The 18,067-nt window shown below is 43.1% G+C and overlaps 1 protein-coding gene across 2 annotated transcripts in view; it reads left to right on the top strand.

The window, feature by feature from the left end:
* Nucleotides 1-18,067, top strand: part of usp4 (ubiquitin specific peptidase 4 (proto-oncogene)) — a 135,772-nt gene that overhangs the window by 49,273 nt on the left and 68,432 nt on the right. Inside the window, exons 6-10 of one of the 2 annotated variants that reach the window (XM_072472958.1) lie at nucleotides 286-347; nucleotides 12,084-12,245; nucleotides 14,291-14,417; nucleotides 14,580-14,753; nucleotides 16,511-16,669. In XM_072472958.1, coding sequence (XP_072329059.1) covers nucleotides 286-347; nucleotides 12,084-12,245; nucleotides 14,291-14,417; nucleotides 14,580-14,753; nucleotides 16,511-16,669 — 684 coding nt within the window. The remainder of the gene's footprint in view (nucleotides 1-285; nucleotides 348-12,083; nucleotides 12,246-14,290; nucleotides 14,418-14,579; nucleotides 14,754-16,510; nucleotides 16,670-18,067) is intronic. The other variant, XM_072472959.1, reaches the window with a different exon arrangement.

The following is an 18,067-nucleotide window of genomic DNA, read 5'->3' as shown; positions in this document are numbered from 1 at the left end:
CAACTGATTCTCATGAACAATACACCATATACAACATCCTTATTTGAAGCATTTGAAAGGACAAGGCAGAAACTAAGCACTTCCCTACTGGGTCACATTTATTATCTTGCGGCATTGGCATAGAAATGAGAGCAGACTACATGTCTGTTGTCTTGGGTTCGTAAATAAGTGGTAATAAAAGGACAGCGAGAGATGCCACTTTAAAACTAAGTCCCAATGCAGTTAGCCTGGTTGTGCTGTGAAGCACTGATCTGGTATTAACCAAGTATATTGCATCTTTTTCAGGTTTTAGTAATAGAACAGAAGAATGATGATGGAACATGGCCAAGGCAAACATCTCAAGCAAAGTAAGTTATGATAATGTGGTATACCGTAATTTCTTGAGGCAGTGGTAATGCGTGTTTAACATTAAAACTCTGGAGGCAACCGTAATTTCTTGAGGCAGTGGTAATGCGTGTTTAACATTAAAACTCTGGAGGCAACAGGAGCATTTTGCATCCTGTTTTCTTCTTGAGACTAGCATTTGAATTGATTCCCTTAAGTGGTCAGTAAGTGTGTGCTTTTAAAGTGTCCACATTTTCTCAGGATATTTTGTCATTCTCAGCATTGTCTTTAAAGATTTCAGGGCAGGCTGCCCCAATGGTTAAAGTGGTGGGCAGCCTAAAGATTCAATTTTAAGTCTTGCTGTATTTGACATTTTTTCTTTCTGATGTTTAGTGGTACCCTTTCTTCCCTTGTCCCAGTTTCAAGGTGAAATCTAATCAAAAAATAAATTGCCTCCAATTTGCTGACACCAAAACCTTTTAATGGGAATGATGACTTTAAGTTTTATATCGTCATCATTTAGAAGTTCCACCCACCAGAGCAGATGCTGGCCTACTTTCTTTTTAATAATCTTTATTGTCACAAGTAGGCTTACATTAACACTGCAATGAAGTTACTGTGAAAAACCCCTAGCCGCCACATTCCGGCTCCTGTTCGAGTACACAGAGGGAGAATTCAGAATGTCCAAATTACCTAACAGAATGTCTTTCGGGACTTGTGGGAGGAAACTGGAGCACCCAGAGGAAACCCACGCAGAACCAGGGAGAACGTGCAGACTGCACACAGCCAGTGACCCACGCCGGGAATCGAACCTAGGACCCTGGAGCTGTGAAGCAACAGTGCTACCGTGCTGCCCTTCAGGGATCATTCAAGGTGCTCGCTGCACAAATTTAACCAGATGAGAGAAGTCATCCCTAGTTCTGAAACTATCAAAGTGAAAAAAATGTTGCAGGTGCAATGAGTTAACTTTCAAAATTTAAACGGCTTTATATTCTTGAACATTTCAAATATTTTGACTTACAATTTAAAATTTGTAGTTCAAATCAAAAGGCAGTTAACTTTTTTTCAGAATTATTTTTTTCAGGATCCACAAAAATTCACTTGTTACAGCAAACTAACTTACCCCAATAATGTTTGCTACATTCCACTGCTGAATGTTTTGTATTATGATTTTGTGAAGAACATGAAAGCTGTTGGAATTCTAATTTATTCTGTTTGTGATCTTGACTTTGAACAAAGGTTTTTCATCAATTTCAGTGGGTTCAATTTGAAAGAAAGCATTTTTCTAACACCTTTCACAACTTCTAGATGTTGTGAAACATTTTATAATCAATTAGGTATCATTATTTCTTTTGCAGTGTTGGTGCTGCCATCATCCATTAGATCTCAAAAGTTGAAGCCCAATTCCTGGAAATGAACATATAATCTCAATTTACTGAGTTGGGTTTGAATTTTGTAATTTGGAGATGAGAGCCATTGGTCAACAAGCCAGTGCGTTACTGTACTAAAATGCCAGATTTTGGATTAAATGTTGTACAAGGTATCATCTATCTTTCTGGGTGGTTCAGGTATTCCTGAAGCAAACCAATATAGTCCAAATACCACTCAAAAGTTTAAAAATCAGGTTTCTACTTGCTTGCCTCTGTGCAGACTCTTTGGCGAGAGAACCTTTCAGGACCAAAGCTGAAACACCTCTGTTCAGATTAAAAGCTGAGGAAGAACTAACTTGTCAGACAGACCTGGCTCCTTCCCTTAATTGCATCATCTGTACACAAAGCATAAGGTGTTCTCTGTCTCCTCCCACAAGATGTCCCATGACCCTATTTAGCCAGGACCAAACACAGTACCCCTCAAATTATCTACACCACAGTTGCCCTTTAAACATAAACAATATGCCATTAGCAGAACGCCTCAACCTGCAAAATCAATGATTAACTCACTTTTATGACCCCTTAATCGCAGCTTTCGCCGACATACTGTCTGTATGCACCTTAACCCAGGTTTTAATAACTTTACTTAAAAAAAAGACAATTTCTTGCGTTCATCACATGACATTACTCAAATACCGGGATGTTCTGTTGACCGATATGTCTGCCTTGAAACCACCAAAAATTATCAACTGCTTTGCCATGGTATTGCTGTTTGTGAGATCGTGCACAAATTTGATGTATACTGGCTTTTAGTCCGGTATATTGGCTTTTGGTCCAGCAAGATATCAATTTTCGAACCCTTATCCTTGCGTTCAAATCCCTCTGCGATCTTACTCTTGCCTATCCAAGTAACCTCCTCCTGCCCTACAGCTGTACGCTTGTTCAATCCTGGACTCTTGCAAATACCCAATTTCTATCACTCCACCATTAACAGTCATGTTTTCAGCTGACTCGGTCTTATTCTGCTTTGAGGTAGTCAAGCCTCCTAGGTCGGATGGGATATATCCCAGGTTACTGTCAGAGGCAAGAGAAAAATAGCTTGGGCATGAACGGATATCTTTGCATCATCTTTGACCACAGACGAGGCTTCGGAGGACTGGGGAATAGCCAATGTTGTCCCTTTGTTTAAGATGGGAAGTAGGGGTTCCGGTGGCGTTCGCGAGCGGAGCGGCTGCGTTAAGGATAGGCTCCCGCCGATCCTCAATGTTCCGGTCTTTTTCGGGGGTTCCCCGGTGGTTTTTAAAAAAAATTAGAGCCATTCGAAGTAGGCACTGCTTTCCTCGTCCTGTCAAAGCTCCGTTCTAAGGAGCCGGAGATTTAAAAAGGGCGAGAGAGGAGAAACTGGTCCCAGTGAGTTCAGCGGAGCGACTGCACGTGGAGGAGGATCGGGGATCGCGACTTTGATCCCTAAGAAAGAACTTTATAGTCGGAGGGCTCAAAGAGCACGGAGAGGATACATTTTTTTTCTCCTGAAATTTAAAAAATTTTTTTTTTTTTTTTTTTTTAATTTTAAAATGTTTAAAAAAAAATTCTTTCCACCAAAACCCAGCAAAGGGCGAAAGACACATGAAAGGAATATGCCTGCAAATAACAATAAATCGGGGGAACGGCGAGATGTAAGGAGCAACAGCAAAGGAAAAGGGCAGGAGCTGCGGACGCACAGGCAGACGGCCCCACGAGGCAAGAAAGAGGTTCAGGTGAACCAGGAAGGGGAAACGCTGGGGAGCCGAACAGCGGAGCAGGAACAGAGCGTGGCGACCATCCCCCTCCCCGCACAAGAGGAAGAATGGAGAAGCGTTATGAAAAGTGAGCTAAACGGCATAAAGGAGGCGATCAGGACGGAGCTCCACAAGAAGATGAAGGAGGTGCTTTCGGAGACGACAGACAAAATGCTGCGAACCATCGAAGGCCTGGGAAGAAAGGTGAAGGCGCAGGAGAAAACAATCGTGGAGTTGGAAAAGGCCGCCTCGGACCAGAGCGACAGGATTGTAGCTCTGGAAACCGAGGTGAGAAGGTTGGTAACGCCCGGGGAGCCTAAGAGGGAAAGTGGAGGACCAGGAAATCAGGTCCAGACGGCAGAATAGTGGGTCTGCCAGAGGGATGGAGGGCAGAGACCCAACGGGCTACATCGCCCAAATGCTAGACAAACTAGTGGGGAGGGAGGGCTTTCCAAAGCCCCCAGAAATGGACAGGGCACACAGGTCGCTTCGACCCAGGCCCAAAGCCGGGGAGCAGCCCAGAGCGATTATTGCGAAGCTGCACCGGTTCTAGGATCGGGAAAAAATCCTAAGGTGGGCCCATCAGCCAAAATAGTGCCTGTGGGAAGGGAAGAATAGAAGGATGTACCAAGACATTGGGGCGGACCTGACAAAAAGAGGGCCGAGTTCAACAGATCAAAATCAGCACTCTGCAAAAGTGGGGTGCGATTTGGGATGTTATTCCCGGCCAGACTCTGGATAACATTCAAGGGAAAGGAACTGGATTTCAACACCCCAGCAAAGGCTGGAGAGTTCGTTAAATCAAACAAATTGAGGGAGGAACAGCCGCAACCACAAGGAAAGCCACAGGGGCGGGGGGATAAAAGAACCGGAACAAAGAGGGGAGGTCAGACCGCAAACAGAGACAATAAGATCATGAACTGTACACATTTGTTTTCTGTTTTACGCAGGACTGTACTGCCTTGTTTTCGGGCTCGTCTCTTCCCTCAATGTGAGGAGGGGGAGCAGAGCAAGGGGAGCGAGGGTGAGATGAGGAGACAGGAGGGCGAGACAAGGGGTGGAAGAAGGAAGGTAAAGCAGGGCCAGAGCTGGTCAAGTAGTGGGAGGGGAGCTACCGCCCTAGCTATGAGGGTCAACACAGGAGGGCAGAAAGAAAGGAGGGCCACGGTGTGCCTCTCGGGGGAGAGGGAGCGCCTGGCACAAAGAGGAGGGGATGAGGGGCAGAAGGGGGGGAAAAACACGGGAGGGACAGGGACTAGGGAGGGGGATAGGGGGAGGAGCGCAGAACAAAAAAGAAGCAATGAGAAGGTTGAGGCAGAGAAGCAGAACGGACACAGGCCTCGGCAGGCATGGAGAAGGGTGAAGAACCAAGATGCCGCCGCAAACAGCCACTCGGGAGGGAACCAGGGCGAAGGGACACTCTGGAGTGCAGGGGCGCATCCACGTGGCGTCCACATAGCTGGCGGCCATGTTGGGTGCCCCCTGGCCAAAGGGAAACCCTGGAGCGCTAGGGCCCGACCTCATGGTGAGAGCGGCGAACGTGGTCATTTTGGACGGCCCCCTAACAAAGGGAAACCCCGGAGTGCAGGGGCGCATCGACAGGTTAAATATGGGTGACCCTGCAGGACCGTGTTGTCAGAAACCCCCCCCCCCACCAGGATTGTCACCTAGAACGTAAGGGGACTCAACGGCCCACTGAAAAGATCCAGAGTCTTCGCCTACCTAAGAAGTCTAAAAGCAGGCATAATCTACTTACAAGAGATGCATCTGAGGGTGAAGGACCGACTGCTGGTAAGGAAGGGCTGGATGGGACCGACGTACCACTCATGTTACGGGACGGGGGCTAGGGGGGCAGCAATACTAATTAACAAGAGGACGAGGTTTACAGAAACCAAGACAGTTACGGACCCACGGGGAAGATACGTCGTGGTCAGCGGTGTCCTGGAAGGGGCACCAGTTGTACTGGTAAATGTGTACGCTCCCAACTGGGATGACACAGAATTCATAAAGAAGAACATGGCAGAAATCCCTGACATTGACACACATCAACTGATTATGGGGGGCGATTTTAACTGCGTTCTGGATCCACTGACCGACAGATCAAACCCCAGAACAGTGAAAAAGACTGGCGTGGCTAAGGAACTAAGGAGCTTTTATGGAACAGGTGGGGCAATGGACTAATGGAGGTTCCTGCATCCAGGAGAAAAGGAATTCTCATACTTTTCACAAGTGCACAAGGTGTGCACCCGTATTGACTTTGCAGTGGGGAAATCGGTGCTTCCAGGGATCACGGGAGCGGATTACTCCGCAATCGTTATCTCCGACCACGCTCCACATTACATGGATGTAAGGTTGGAGACAGGCCATGCCCAGCGCCCCGCATGGAGGCTGGACACGGACCTCCTGGCCGACAAGGCCTTCTGCCAAAAAATATCGCGGGCATAGTAACAACCAAAACGGGGAGTCGCACCCTCCACGTTTTGGGAGGCACTGAAGACCGTGATTAGAGGAGAGATCATAGCCTACAAGGGAAGCAGAGATAGGGAAGAGAGGGTGGCCAGGCAAAAACTGGTGGACTCCAGTCTGGAAGTCGACAGAAAATATTCCAAGGCCCTGACTGTGGAGCTGCTGACGGAGAGGAAAAGCTGCAAATGGACTTAAACCTATCCACTAGGAAAGCAGTGTACCAACTCTGCTAGACACGGGGGACCTTCTACGAACACGGAGACCAGGCTGGCTGCCTATTGGCTCACCAGCTGAGAAAGCAGGCAGCCACGAGGGAAATAGCGCAGGTAAAGGGTAGCAGAGGCAGACTGATAACAGAACCAAAGGAGGTCATTCTGGCATTTAAGACCTTCTACCGGGCACTGTACACCTCTGAGCCCCCCAACAAGGATGCGGGGATGAAACAGTTCCTGGACAGACTGGAACTACCAGTTGTGGGGGAAGAGAGACGGGGGGTGCTGGAAGCACCAATAGATCTGGAAGAAATCATGGAGAGCATCAGCTCCATGCAGGCGAGGAAGGCACTGGGACCTGACGGCTTCCTGGCGGACTTCTACAAAAAATGTGCACCAGTCCTGGCCCCACACCTAAGGGGCATTTTCGTCAACTCACTGGCAAGGGGCACTCTGCCCCTCACACTAGCACAGGCCACAATTTCACTGATACCCAAAAACGATAAAAATCCTACGGAATGTGGATCATACAGACCCAGTTTACTGCTGAACGTGGATGCGAAAATACGCGCAAAGGTCCTGGCCAAAAGGCTGGAGGGCTGCGTGCCAGAGGTGGTTGCAGAGGACCAAATGGGCTTTGTCAAGGGTAGGCAGCTCATAACGAACATCAGGCAGCTGCTGAACGTAATAATGACCCCTCCCGGTGAGAGATCACCGGAGGTGATCGTCTCCCTGGACGCAGAAAAGGCCTTCGACAGAGTCAAATGGAACTACCTCCTCGAGGTACTGGAACGGTTTGGGCTAGGAACGGGGTTCACTGCCTGGGTGAGGCTCCTGTACAACGGTCCCAAAGCGAGTATTTGAACTAACACCACCAGCTCTGAATACTTCCAGCTACAGAGAGGAACAAGACAGGGCTGCCCCCTGTCCCCACTCTTGTTCACTTTAGGGATTGAACCCCAAGCAATAGCCCAGCGGGATGCGAAAAGCTGGAAGGGAATCCGGAGAGGAGCTAGAGAGCACAGAGTTTCACTCTATGCAGCTAACCTGCTCCTCTATGTCTCAAAGCCACAGGAGGGACTGACGGCAATACTGCAAAGCCTCAGTTTGGAACCTTTTCGGGCTACAAACCTAACCTGGGCAAAAGTGAGGCGTTCCCAGTGAACCCAAATATGGGAGGGACAGAGCTGGAGGGGCTCCCGTTTAAACCGTCCCAGAACAGATTCCGTTACCTGGGGCTCCAGATAGCCAGAGTCTGTACACAGATCCACAAGTGGAACCTGGCCTTCCTTGTGGAGGAAATAAAAAAGGCCTTTCAAAGGTGGGGCTCACTCCCCCTCTCCCTGGCAGGGAGAGTGCAGACCGATCTTCATCCCCAAGACCTTTTTCCAAAATGTAAACAGTCTAATCATGGCATTTGTGTTGGGTGGGGGGGGGGGGTAAAAACCCAAGAATTCCCAAACCGACATTGCAAAGAAGGAAAATCAAAGGGGGCTTGGCTTTACCAAACCTACAATACTACCACTGGGCAGCAATGGCTGGGCAGAAAGAGTGAGGGGTGGGTACAAGAACCCGGCACAGATTGGGTACAAATGGAGGAGGCCTCATGTAAAGGAACGGCCCTCCGGGCCCTGGCTACAGCAGCACTCCCACCCCCTTAACAAGATACACAACGAGCCCAGTGGTAGCGGAAGTGGCAAATAAATGTGAACGGTGCCAGAGGGGCCCGGCCAACCACATTCACATGTTCTGGGCTTGTCCCAAACTAGCTGGGTTCTGGATAGCCTTCTACGAGGCAATGTCCAAGGTTGTGGGAGTGAGGATGAAGCCATGCCCGATAGTGGCAAACTTCTCGGTATCAGAACAGCCAGACCTACACATGGAGAAGGGGGCTAACGCCCTTGCTTTCGCTTCCCTAATCGCACGTCCGAGAAACCTGCTAGGCTGGCGATCAGCAGCACCACCACGCACAGCAGCAGGCTGGTTCGCTGACCTCTCGGAATTTCTCCACCTGGGAATTCCTCCCACCGAGGGTCGGTGGAAGGCTTCCTGGATACTTGGGAGCAATTTGTTGGCCTGTTTCAAAACCTGTTTGAGGCCCGCAACGAGGAGTAAGTTAATAAAAAACCAAGATAGATGAGGAACCAATGGATTGCACAACCCGGGGGCAGTGGGGAGAGAAGACGGAAGGAAGGTGGGGAAACCACAAATGAAGAGAAGAGGAGGGAGCTTTCCCGGAAAATAAAAGCAAAACATAGCCAAAACCCGGGGTGGGGGTGGGGGTGGGGGGGGGTGGGGGGTGGGGGGGATCCAGAGGGCGTCACAATGCATATAAGGTCAATTAAATGAAAGACAAACTAAACCTCTCTACAATAAAGTAACTTAATGTGTGGAAGAAAAGTGTGATTTATATATAGAATCATTTATTATTCTGGCTTAATATTTCTGCGACTTTGTGGTCAAAGTTTGTTTTAGACTATGTGAGAATGCTTAAAAGGCACTATGTAAATACCAAGTTGCCATTCACATAATTTATTGCGCCCTTAAGTAATTGTCTGAAGTACATTGAGAAGTGTTACAAAACATAAATTTCCTCCCGTACTCGAGGAAAAAGTGTGGTTACCTGAAGTTGACTTGCAATTTGACATGAAGTTTGATTTGGCACGTGCAGGAGCTGGTTTAGCACACTGGGCTAAACAGCTGGCTTGTAATGCAGAACAAGGCAGCAGCGCGGGTTCAATTCTTGTACCGGCCTCCCCGAACAGGTGCCAGAATGTGGCGACTGGGAGCTTTTCACAGTAACTTCATTGAAGCCTACTTGTGACAATAAGCGATTCTTCTTCTTCTGAACTTTCGGAGGTGTTCTGGAGAGGCCAGGTGGCCAAAGCTACCTTGTGCTTTCATGTTAGAATTACTCCTGTTGGTGGATGTCAGAAATTTGTTTCCTTGATCTATGGGCCATGGAGGGTTTGTAGTCCGAGGAAGTTGGGAAGAAAATAATGGTGCTTTTACGCGGCGGCTGCTGTTGCTTGCCTACAACAATTTACCTTTCTATCAATCTCCAAGTACCATGCAGAAGGGCAATTTGTGCATCTCATGGCAGCTCATTAAATTTGCCAACGGGTGGATCTACAAAAGCTGTCAGGTAATTTGGGCAGTTTATACCTGCATCTACAGCTAAAGGCAGGAGAACGGTAGCATTGTGGATAGCACAATTGCTTCACAGATCCATGGTCCCAGGTTCGATTTCGGCTTGGGTCATTGTCTGTGTGGAGTCTGCACGTCCTCCCCGTGTCTGCGTGGGTTTCCTCCGGGTGCTCCGGTTTCCTCCCACAGTCCAAAGATGTGCGGGTTAGGTGAATTGGCCAATGATAAATTGCCCTTAATGTCCAAATTGCCCTTGGTGTTGGGTGGAGGTGTTGAGTTTGGGTAGGGTGCTCTTTCCAAGAGCTGGTGCAGACTCAGGGGGCCGAATGGCCTCCTTCTGCACTGTAGATTCAATGATAATCTATGATTAATCTAGGACAAAGGTTCGGCACAACATCGTGGGCCGAAGGGCCTGTTCTGTGCTGTATTTTCTATGTTCTATGAACTGTGTGTTTACTTTCAGCTTTAGCTTTTAAGCACAAGTGTTTTGAGAATTGTATTTTCAATCTGTTAGTTCCTAAAATTATTTTGAATTATTTCTCATGTTAGTATTTCTATAAACAAATAATTAAATTATCATTTACATTTTTCTACATTGCTGCCATTTTATTCAGATGGATGCTAATAATACTGGGGAAAAGTGGCTGAGGACTAATATTTTTATGCGAGTACAAATATCTTGGCACTTTCATATTGTCTGCATCAGACTCCGAACTCATTTATTTTTTAAAGGCAAATCTAATGGGGCAACATATTTAGCCAATCTAAAAGTAGCATTTAATGGGATGTGGATGTTTAAGAATGTCCTGTTTTCCCTATTGGCTATGTCATTTACCATGAGATGGATATATGAGTGTGATTATTTAAGCCTGGAATTGCACAAAATCATACACTTGGTTTCATTTTTGAACTACCTAGAGGGTAGTTGAGCCATACAGATTTGTGTAGCTGTTCTTGGAGCAATAAGCTGTATTTTGTTTTATTTCATATTGACGGTTTAATAGTCTAAGACAATAGCAAACTTTTTCAGTTGCCTGGACACTCCTAACTTTGCCACCTATTTGGTATCAATTGAATGTCTACATTGTTTAGATTTTTATGGCCAAAAAGATATGTACCAGGCAGTTAAGGTTGGAGGAAAATGTTACCTGGTCAAACATTAAGCATGTGCAGAGTCCACTTCTGTTGTTTCTATTAGTTGGAATCTTGTAATAAAGTTAGAAAAGAAAGATTCTATTGAGTCTGCCTTTGAAGTCCATCGTTCGCACATTATATCTTTCTGTTTGTTCTGTGGACTATCGTGCATTGTAAACATGCAAAATGCAATTTCTGTGCTTGTACACATGGATTTTAAAAGATGTTGAAGTAGCCCAGGGTGTGGTACATATGCACTGCAGAATGGGGAGAATTAAGAGCACTGTTATGGCATCAGATTACTGAAGGAAATTTGCAGTCAATTTCCAGATTAGACCAATGGCAACCTGGGCTTGATTGAATGATATATGGGAAATACACTTTTTTGAAAAAGAAAGCTGTAGATTTCAAGTTTCACTGGCATTTTGATATGAAAATTTCATAGATAGAATTTCATAGAATTTACAGTGCTGAAGGAGACCTGGGACCCTGGAGCTGTGAAGCCACTGTGCTGCCATGCCGCCCAGAAGTATTCTTGAATTCTGGGTACAACATGGGTTTTGCTGTTATTTTCAATGTTATTTTCAGGTGGCAACTGATAGGTTTTCCATGGGTAGTTGAGCCATGTAGATCAGGAAGGCCTCTGGTTTGATTTCTAATCCATGTTGGAATTAGCTGACTCCAGCCATGTGGTAACGGTGTTTTAATTTGCCTCGAGTTCATAGGTCAAAGGGACAATCTTTACCTGCCTCTGATTTCTATCCGATAGCCCGATATAGAAGTTCATTTGAATAGATATTGGATAAAAGCAAGATAAAGCTCAGTTATGATGTAGGGAGCAACCCAAAAGCTTCTGTGAAATTGATGGTGCGTGCTCCCATGGAACCACATCTTAAAGAAGTCCATGCCTGTACGGATGATGGATTAGGGACAATGTTGGTAGAAAAAGGAGTGAGCAAAAGAACCTGGCTACATTAATTCTCGGAATATCTTCAAATATAGCTTCACCTCATAAGCCTGTTATTGTGCAACAGGAAAAACGTGTTTTTAAATTTTAAAAAGTGGATTTAATAAATGGAGTCAGTAATTGTCAGCTTAAAATGACAGTTCTAGACAAAGCATTTGGTCTACTGCTTTATAATTCACAGGATTGTACGTTTTCCTAGTTTCGCTTTTTATCCAGAGAGGACAAAGCCGCACAGTGACAGGATTGCATCTGTGTATTTGTGTTTGTAATGGGACATGGGTCATCATTTTCCATTGTCACAAGGTTGAACTGTGGGAAACCTACTGAGGTTTCTAGCATTCTCCCAGTACCCTACAACACAATGACCAAACATCATATTCTGTCCCTTTTTATCTCTTTCCCTCCATTATTTATTATTTCTTTCATTTCGCTTTTCTGGAATCACCGGAGGCAATGAGGATCCTCATGATAGATAGACATACAAACTCTTGTTCCAGTTACCATTCTATAGTGATCAATTAACTTCTGACAGAATAACATTTATAATCCCCCTTGCTCAGCTCTTCGAGTAATTGTATTGCTAGGCATGCAAGACTGCTCTTAAAAGCATTGTCTTGGCAGTGTTGCCTTGCATCTGGCAATATGATTTGTAAATCAGTGTTCGTCCCTTTTTTTTTTCTGACAGATCCAGCACTGCCACCAGCAGAAATTTATCTACCTCTCCAAAATCCTCGACTAGCTGCAACTCCTACTCGTCCTTGTCCTCCCCTTCTACAGTCTCTAATGGTGAGAGCAACAACTCCAGCAACTCCAGCTACATATTAAACAGCTCCAGCTCCACCAGGGGGTGAGTGTGCCTGCATGGTGGAAAGACATTGCCTTAAATGGCTCAATCAGTTTTTAATTCAAACTAAAAAATGTGACCCGGTGGCTTTAATTTCAAAGTCTTTCTTCACTCACACCTAAACCTATATTTTCTCTTTTCTGTTCATTTATCCTATCCGTCTGTCATACACAATTTCACATAAGGATCTTGGCTGTATAAGGGTCCAGTCTAACCGCAGATTGAGGTCCCTGTTGAGTCTGCTCATTTGACCCACGTAAAGTTAAATCATAAACTGTTGTAAAATAGAAATGTACATTTTATTACATTTTGAAATAATTGGTGTTCTCCCTCTCCATCAAAAGCAATGATGGAAGTATCTTGAAATTTATTAAATTCCTTGATGTAAACATCCTGAGAAATTTTGATTTCTTTGTAGCATAGTCTCTTTATATCTGACGAGCAGTTGACCAATTGCTGCTGCAGTGCAATGACAAATGAAGATATCCTTTTGTTATTCCCCTATAATCGTGATCCAGCTCCTGGAAGTTTGCCAGTTTTGTAAAGCTGTTGTTTCTTACCTCCAGTTTTCTGTTGTGAAGAAAATAATTATTTGGGGCCTGTATTTTTAACATTTCTGAAATAAAAGTTGCGAGCATGCTGCAATAATGAATCTAGTTTGTGTTCACTATTTCAACAAACCTCAAACTCGAGTGTATTCTTTCTAATGTTTTCAGATGAATATTTGTTATACCATTCACTTTGAACTGGTTAAAAGTAGCATTGAAAAATTCTATTGCATGGCCTTATTGTTTTGTCTGGTTCCCTTGATACTGTAGATGTGCTCAGCTAACTTTTACTGTGTTTAAATTGTCGTTTGGTAATCAGAGTATTGCTGAAAAGGCATTTTGTCAAAGTTTTTCATCTTGCACTCAGGACAGTCACAAGAATAACAATGTCAGCAGAAACAATAACTTTATGCTGTATAAGAAGTGTGCTGATTGGTTGAAAAGTGGACTCCGATTGATGGAGACATTGCCATGGAGAATGCACCAGATAATGGTGGCTGACAGTTAACTGCCAAGCTTTGTTTGAGAATTTAAACCATGTGGCTTGACTCTGATTGGCCAAGGCATTGCCCCGAGGAATAAACCAACAAATAGCTGTCACTGATATTGTTTAGCTGTGTACATGTACTTTCTGTCTGCAAAGGACAGGGCTTTGTGTATTAATATATGTAGCTTCCAGGACACGCAAATGCATCATACTGCAATCCCAACAACATTCAATCTTAAATTGGTTGTCAACCTACTTTTTAGCATATTGAGGATTATTTGACAAATATTGTCCAATCGTGGAATCACGCCAAATGGTGAAAACGACATATATAAATACATAAGGCCCTGTTCTTTTCAGACAGAAAGAACATGTACACAGAGCTAAACTAAATCGGTGAAAGCCATTTGCTGGTTCATTTCTGAGGGCAATGCCATGACTAATCAGAGTCGAGCTGCCTGGTTTAAATTTTCAAATAACGCTTGGCAGTTAACTGTCAGTCACCATTAATTGGTGCATTCTCCATGGGAATGCCTCTAGCAATCAGAGTTCACTTGCTAACCAATCCGCGCACTCTTCTCATCCAATTTAAAGTTGTTGTTTCCCCTGATGTTGGTATTCGTGCGCTTGTCCGGATGAGCGCAAGACAAAAAGCTTTGACAAAATATCTTTTACAGTATTTTCTATTTGTAGGGAAAACCTTCTAGAAAAGATAAAAGTGTCTCATGACTGTGAAGACTGGTTGACATGTTCAGCATTTTGGGTTGCGGTTCAGTTTTTACTTGCTGTCATTGTGGTGCACTGTAATTTTGATGTCTAATGATGCTGTTTTGTATGGTTGTCCTAAGTAGCACATAATTTTGCTGACAATTTTACACAGTTTGATTTGTTATGTGGTCATTGCCTGATCTAGCCATTTTCTTAAATTTGCACATTTCATATGTTCTAGGTAGAATATATAAACTTATTTCCAATTGCCATGAATTTAGTTGATATTGTGTTTGTTTTTTCAGATTGAGTGGGTATGGATCTTCATACAATAGTTCTTATAATTATAGAGAATCTCATGCACCAAGCCAAGCAGGTCTTTGTGGTCTAAGTAATCTTGGTAATACTTGCTTCATGAACTCAGCATTGCAGGTAAGACTTCACAAATATTCAAAGTTCTCATCCTGCTTCAATACATGAGTCGCTGGATCTTAAATTGTATTCTCGCTCCCTAACAATCTTACAATAGTAATTTCATAGGCACATATTTGAACACGGTTTAAGAGCATTCTCCATTTCTGATCTCTCTTTTAGTGTTTGAGTAATACTGGTCCATTGACTGATTACTTCCTGCAAGGAAAGTATGAAGAAGAGCTAAATCGGGAAAACCCTTTGGGAATGAGGGGAGAAATTGCTGAAGCCTATGCTGAACTTATCAAACAGATGTGGTCGGGGAGAAGCTCTTACGTGGCGCCACGGATGTTCAAAGTAAGTCCTGTTAGATTCTTTTGAATTACTTGGCTCCTAATGATCATTGAAGCTTATATTTTATTACTAGTCTAAGGCCAGCACCTCAAAGATGGGATGAGTTTAAAATCAAGAATTTCAGTGGCATCTTCTGTTTCATATCAGCAACGTTTTGTCCCCATATCTTTTACCCTTGCACAGTTTGAAGCGGGTTTACATGCTTGTGATCTGTTCATTAGATTTAATGTTTGTGCTATGCTGTATCTTTCATCCAAATACTGAGTGCGCAAGTGAGTCTTTGTAAATAACTTCACTAACAAATTTGTTCATCAATATTTTTATAAAATATGTTGCAGCAGATGCCCAAATGTAATTTCCATATAACACAAATAATTGCCATATAATTCCCAAAATAAGAATGCGTTCTGGTTGTGTATCTGCCCATCTAACAAAAGGAAGACTTGTTGCGTTGTGTTTCCACCTGTTTACATGCTATACCAAACTCATGGAAAGGCAGCTTTTGGATTTATATTTCCCCTCTCTTATCAAATCACATTTATTGCACAGCTTTCTGATTAAGGAGGCCAAAGCAAATTACAGAATGTTTTGTTTTTGAATATGAAGAATTATCCCTGAGATATAATTTTGGGCTTGGTGACAAACAACTTCGTAATGGGAGAAAGCAGTTCTGTCAGGGAAATTAAGGAGAAGTTAAATGAACAAACTAATCTAGGGGCTGGTTAGCACAGGGCTAAATCGCTGGCTTTGAAAGCAGACCAAGGCAGGCCGGCAGCACGGTTCGATTCCCGTAACAGCCTCCCCGAACATGCGCCGGAATGTGGCGACTAGGGGCTTTTCACAGTAACTTCATTTGAAGCCTACTTGTGACAATAAGCGATTTTCATTTCATTTCATTTCATCTAATCTAAGATTAGAAGCTACAATTAATGAAAAGAAACAAATGCTGTTGTAATTAAAACTTTTTTAAATGTTACGTTGGTTGAAAAGAGCAGTATTTTAATGATAACTACCTTGCAAGAAGAAATTGCTCTGCATTTCTGATTTACCCTGCTAACAACATTTCCAAACATCAGTCTAAGTCTTGAGGACCGCGAAGAGTAAGAACGGTAGTGTTAACTTCTATTGTCAAGCAAAACAATAGTATAAGATGCAAAAACTATTCAAAACCTCAGAGCACTGGTGGATCTGATGAAATCTCCAATGAACCACACAACTTTAATCTAATAGTTAAATTGCAGAATTTACTAGATCTTAAAAAATGTTTGTTTTTTAAAATATGTATGTTCGACTCGACGTTATACTGCTTTATCTTGTTTCTCCCACAAGTGCTCCAAATTAACCATCCATCTGACCTCAAAAAACAAAAGAAAAGCAATGATGGGCTTTAAAATGTTACTGTGATACTAGACCATGACTAAAATATTGGAGCATAAATTGGGGTGGAGAGGATAAATACTTTCATTTTGCATTCTTTGCAGGCTGCCAAAGCTGTTTTATCATTTTCAGAGTTGAGTTGTATGATTTAGAATTAGGTAGGAAGTAATACACAATTTGTCCTTGTTTCCGGTAAATATTTACGTTTTTGAGTTGCCCAGAACGAGAGTTTCTGGTGAAACATTTGACGGAATCTTAGTAAGTTATTACTAGACTAATTGAAATTGCTTCTAAAAACTCTGCCTTCTAAGTATTTTTAAATAAAGTGTATGTTTAAAACTAGAGAGTCATCCAGCTGAGTATGAAACATTTTCTTTCTCCAGACACAGGTTGGGTGTTTTGCACCCCAGTTTTCAGGATACCAGCAACAGGATTCTCAAGAGCTGCTTGCATTTCTTTTAGATGGTTTACATGAAGATTTAAATCGTGTGAAGAAAAAGCCCTACTTAGAACTTAAAGATGCCAATGGTAGGGAAGATGAGGTGGGTGTGGCTGAATAACCCTTTAAATAATGCAAGTCTCCTTATTGCATCTTGGACATTGAGTAAAGCATGTTTTGTTATTTGGTTTACAGTGCCTTTCACATCCTCGGGCTGTTGCAAAACATTTCACATACATTTTGTAGGATAAATATTAAATTTTCCTCAAAATCACTGTTTGGACATATATTGTTTACTATCGATCCATTGTTTGGAAATATATCCATTATTATAAATCCATTCAACAGATTTTTCAAGCATGACTGAGGGGAGGAGTAACTGGACAGTGAATGCCATGTGCACTGAAGTACCTCCTAGTATATTTTCAAGCGATCACCGACTGATTGCGGCAAAACCTTTTGGTATACAGTACAAATGGTACAAATATGAAAAGTTTGTTCAGTACAAATACAAATGTTCAGTACAAATATGGTGTCCAGGCAATAATACAATTCTAAACTGATCATGTGTCACCTTCAAGGTTACTGGACAGTTTAACTAGCATTGTCTATTTGCTCTTGTTTAACTTCTTTAACAGGAGAGTTTTAAACTCCAGCCAGCATTGCATCCACCCATACAAACGAAGGAGTTTATTTTATTTGGCTCCTGTGCTTGACTATCAAAATATCCCTCTGATTGAATCCATGAAAATCTCAAGGAGCATTTTAAGGAATATACAATTCTGTCGCATCATATGACATTAAATGACATCTATTTTGGTAGTTCATACTTCTGTTGTCCTACAATTTATTTGCATGCTTTTATCAGTTATATTTTATATGTCTTCTTACACCTCGTGACAATTTACAAACCAGTTCATTCTTATGCATATTTTTTAATGATGAACTTTTGCGAATAGTAATAGCAAGAGAAAGCTTATTCCATTCCCTTGGTTGGTTCAAAAGTTGCTGGGGACAAGTCTGTTGTCAGCCCTGTTCACAAAGTTCTAGCAAAAATTGTTTCTTGCATGTTCATCTATAATATCAGCTAAAGTGCCTCTGGCTCAAAAGGTTAAAGATTCAAAGCTCCAATGCTGACTTGAGTATGTTATTCAGGCCATCACTTTCTCATAATACTGTGCTGTCTGAAGTACAATTTTTCAGTTGCGATGTTAAACTGAGCTGCTGTCTAGCTGCTCAGATATCAGATGGTATTATTCAAAGAAGAGCAGCAGGTTCTGCTGCCTTGGTCAAAACATTGGCATTAGATATTGCCACCAGAACTGGATTTGCTTTCATCTGCTTGTAGAACGTTGCATTCAAATTGGCTACCTGACTTGCTGATGTGGCAATCAGTAATTCCACCTTAGAAAATTCTATTAGTTGTGAAGTGCTTTGGGACATCCTGAACATGTAATAAAGCGTGTAATACTGTCGGTCATTCATTAATGATGAACAGCAC

Source organism: Scyliorhinus torazame, chromosome 13 (genome assembly GCF_047496885.1).
Source record: "Scyliorhinus torazame isolate Kashiwa2021f chromosome 13, sScyTor2.1, whole genome shotgun sequence".
In the NCBI taxonomy this organism is placed as follows: Eukaryota; Metazoa; Chordata; class Chondrichthyes; order Carcharhiniformes; family Scyliorhinidae; genus Scyliorhinus; species Scyliorhinus torazame.
This window is presented reverse-complemented; position numbering and strand designations above follow the sequence as displayed.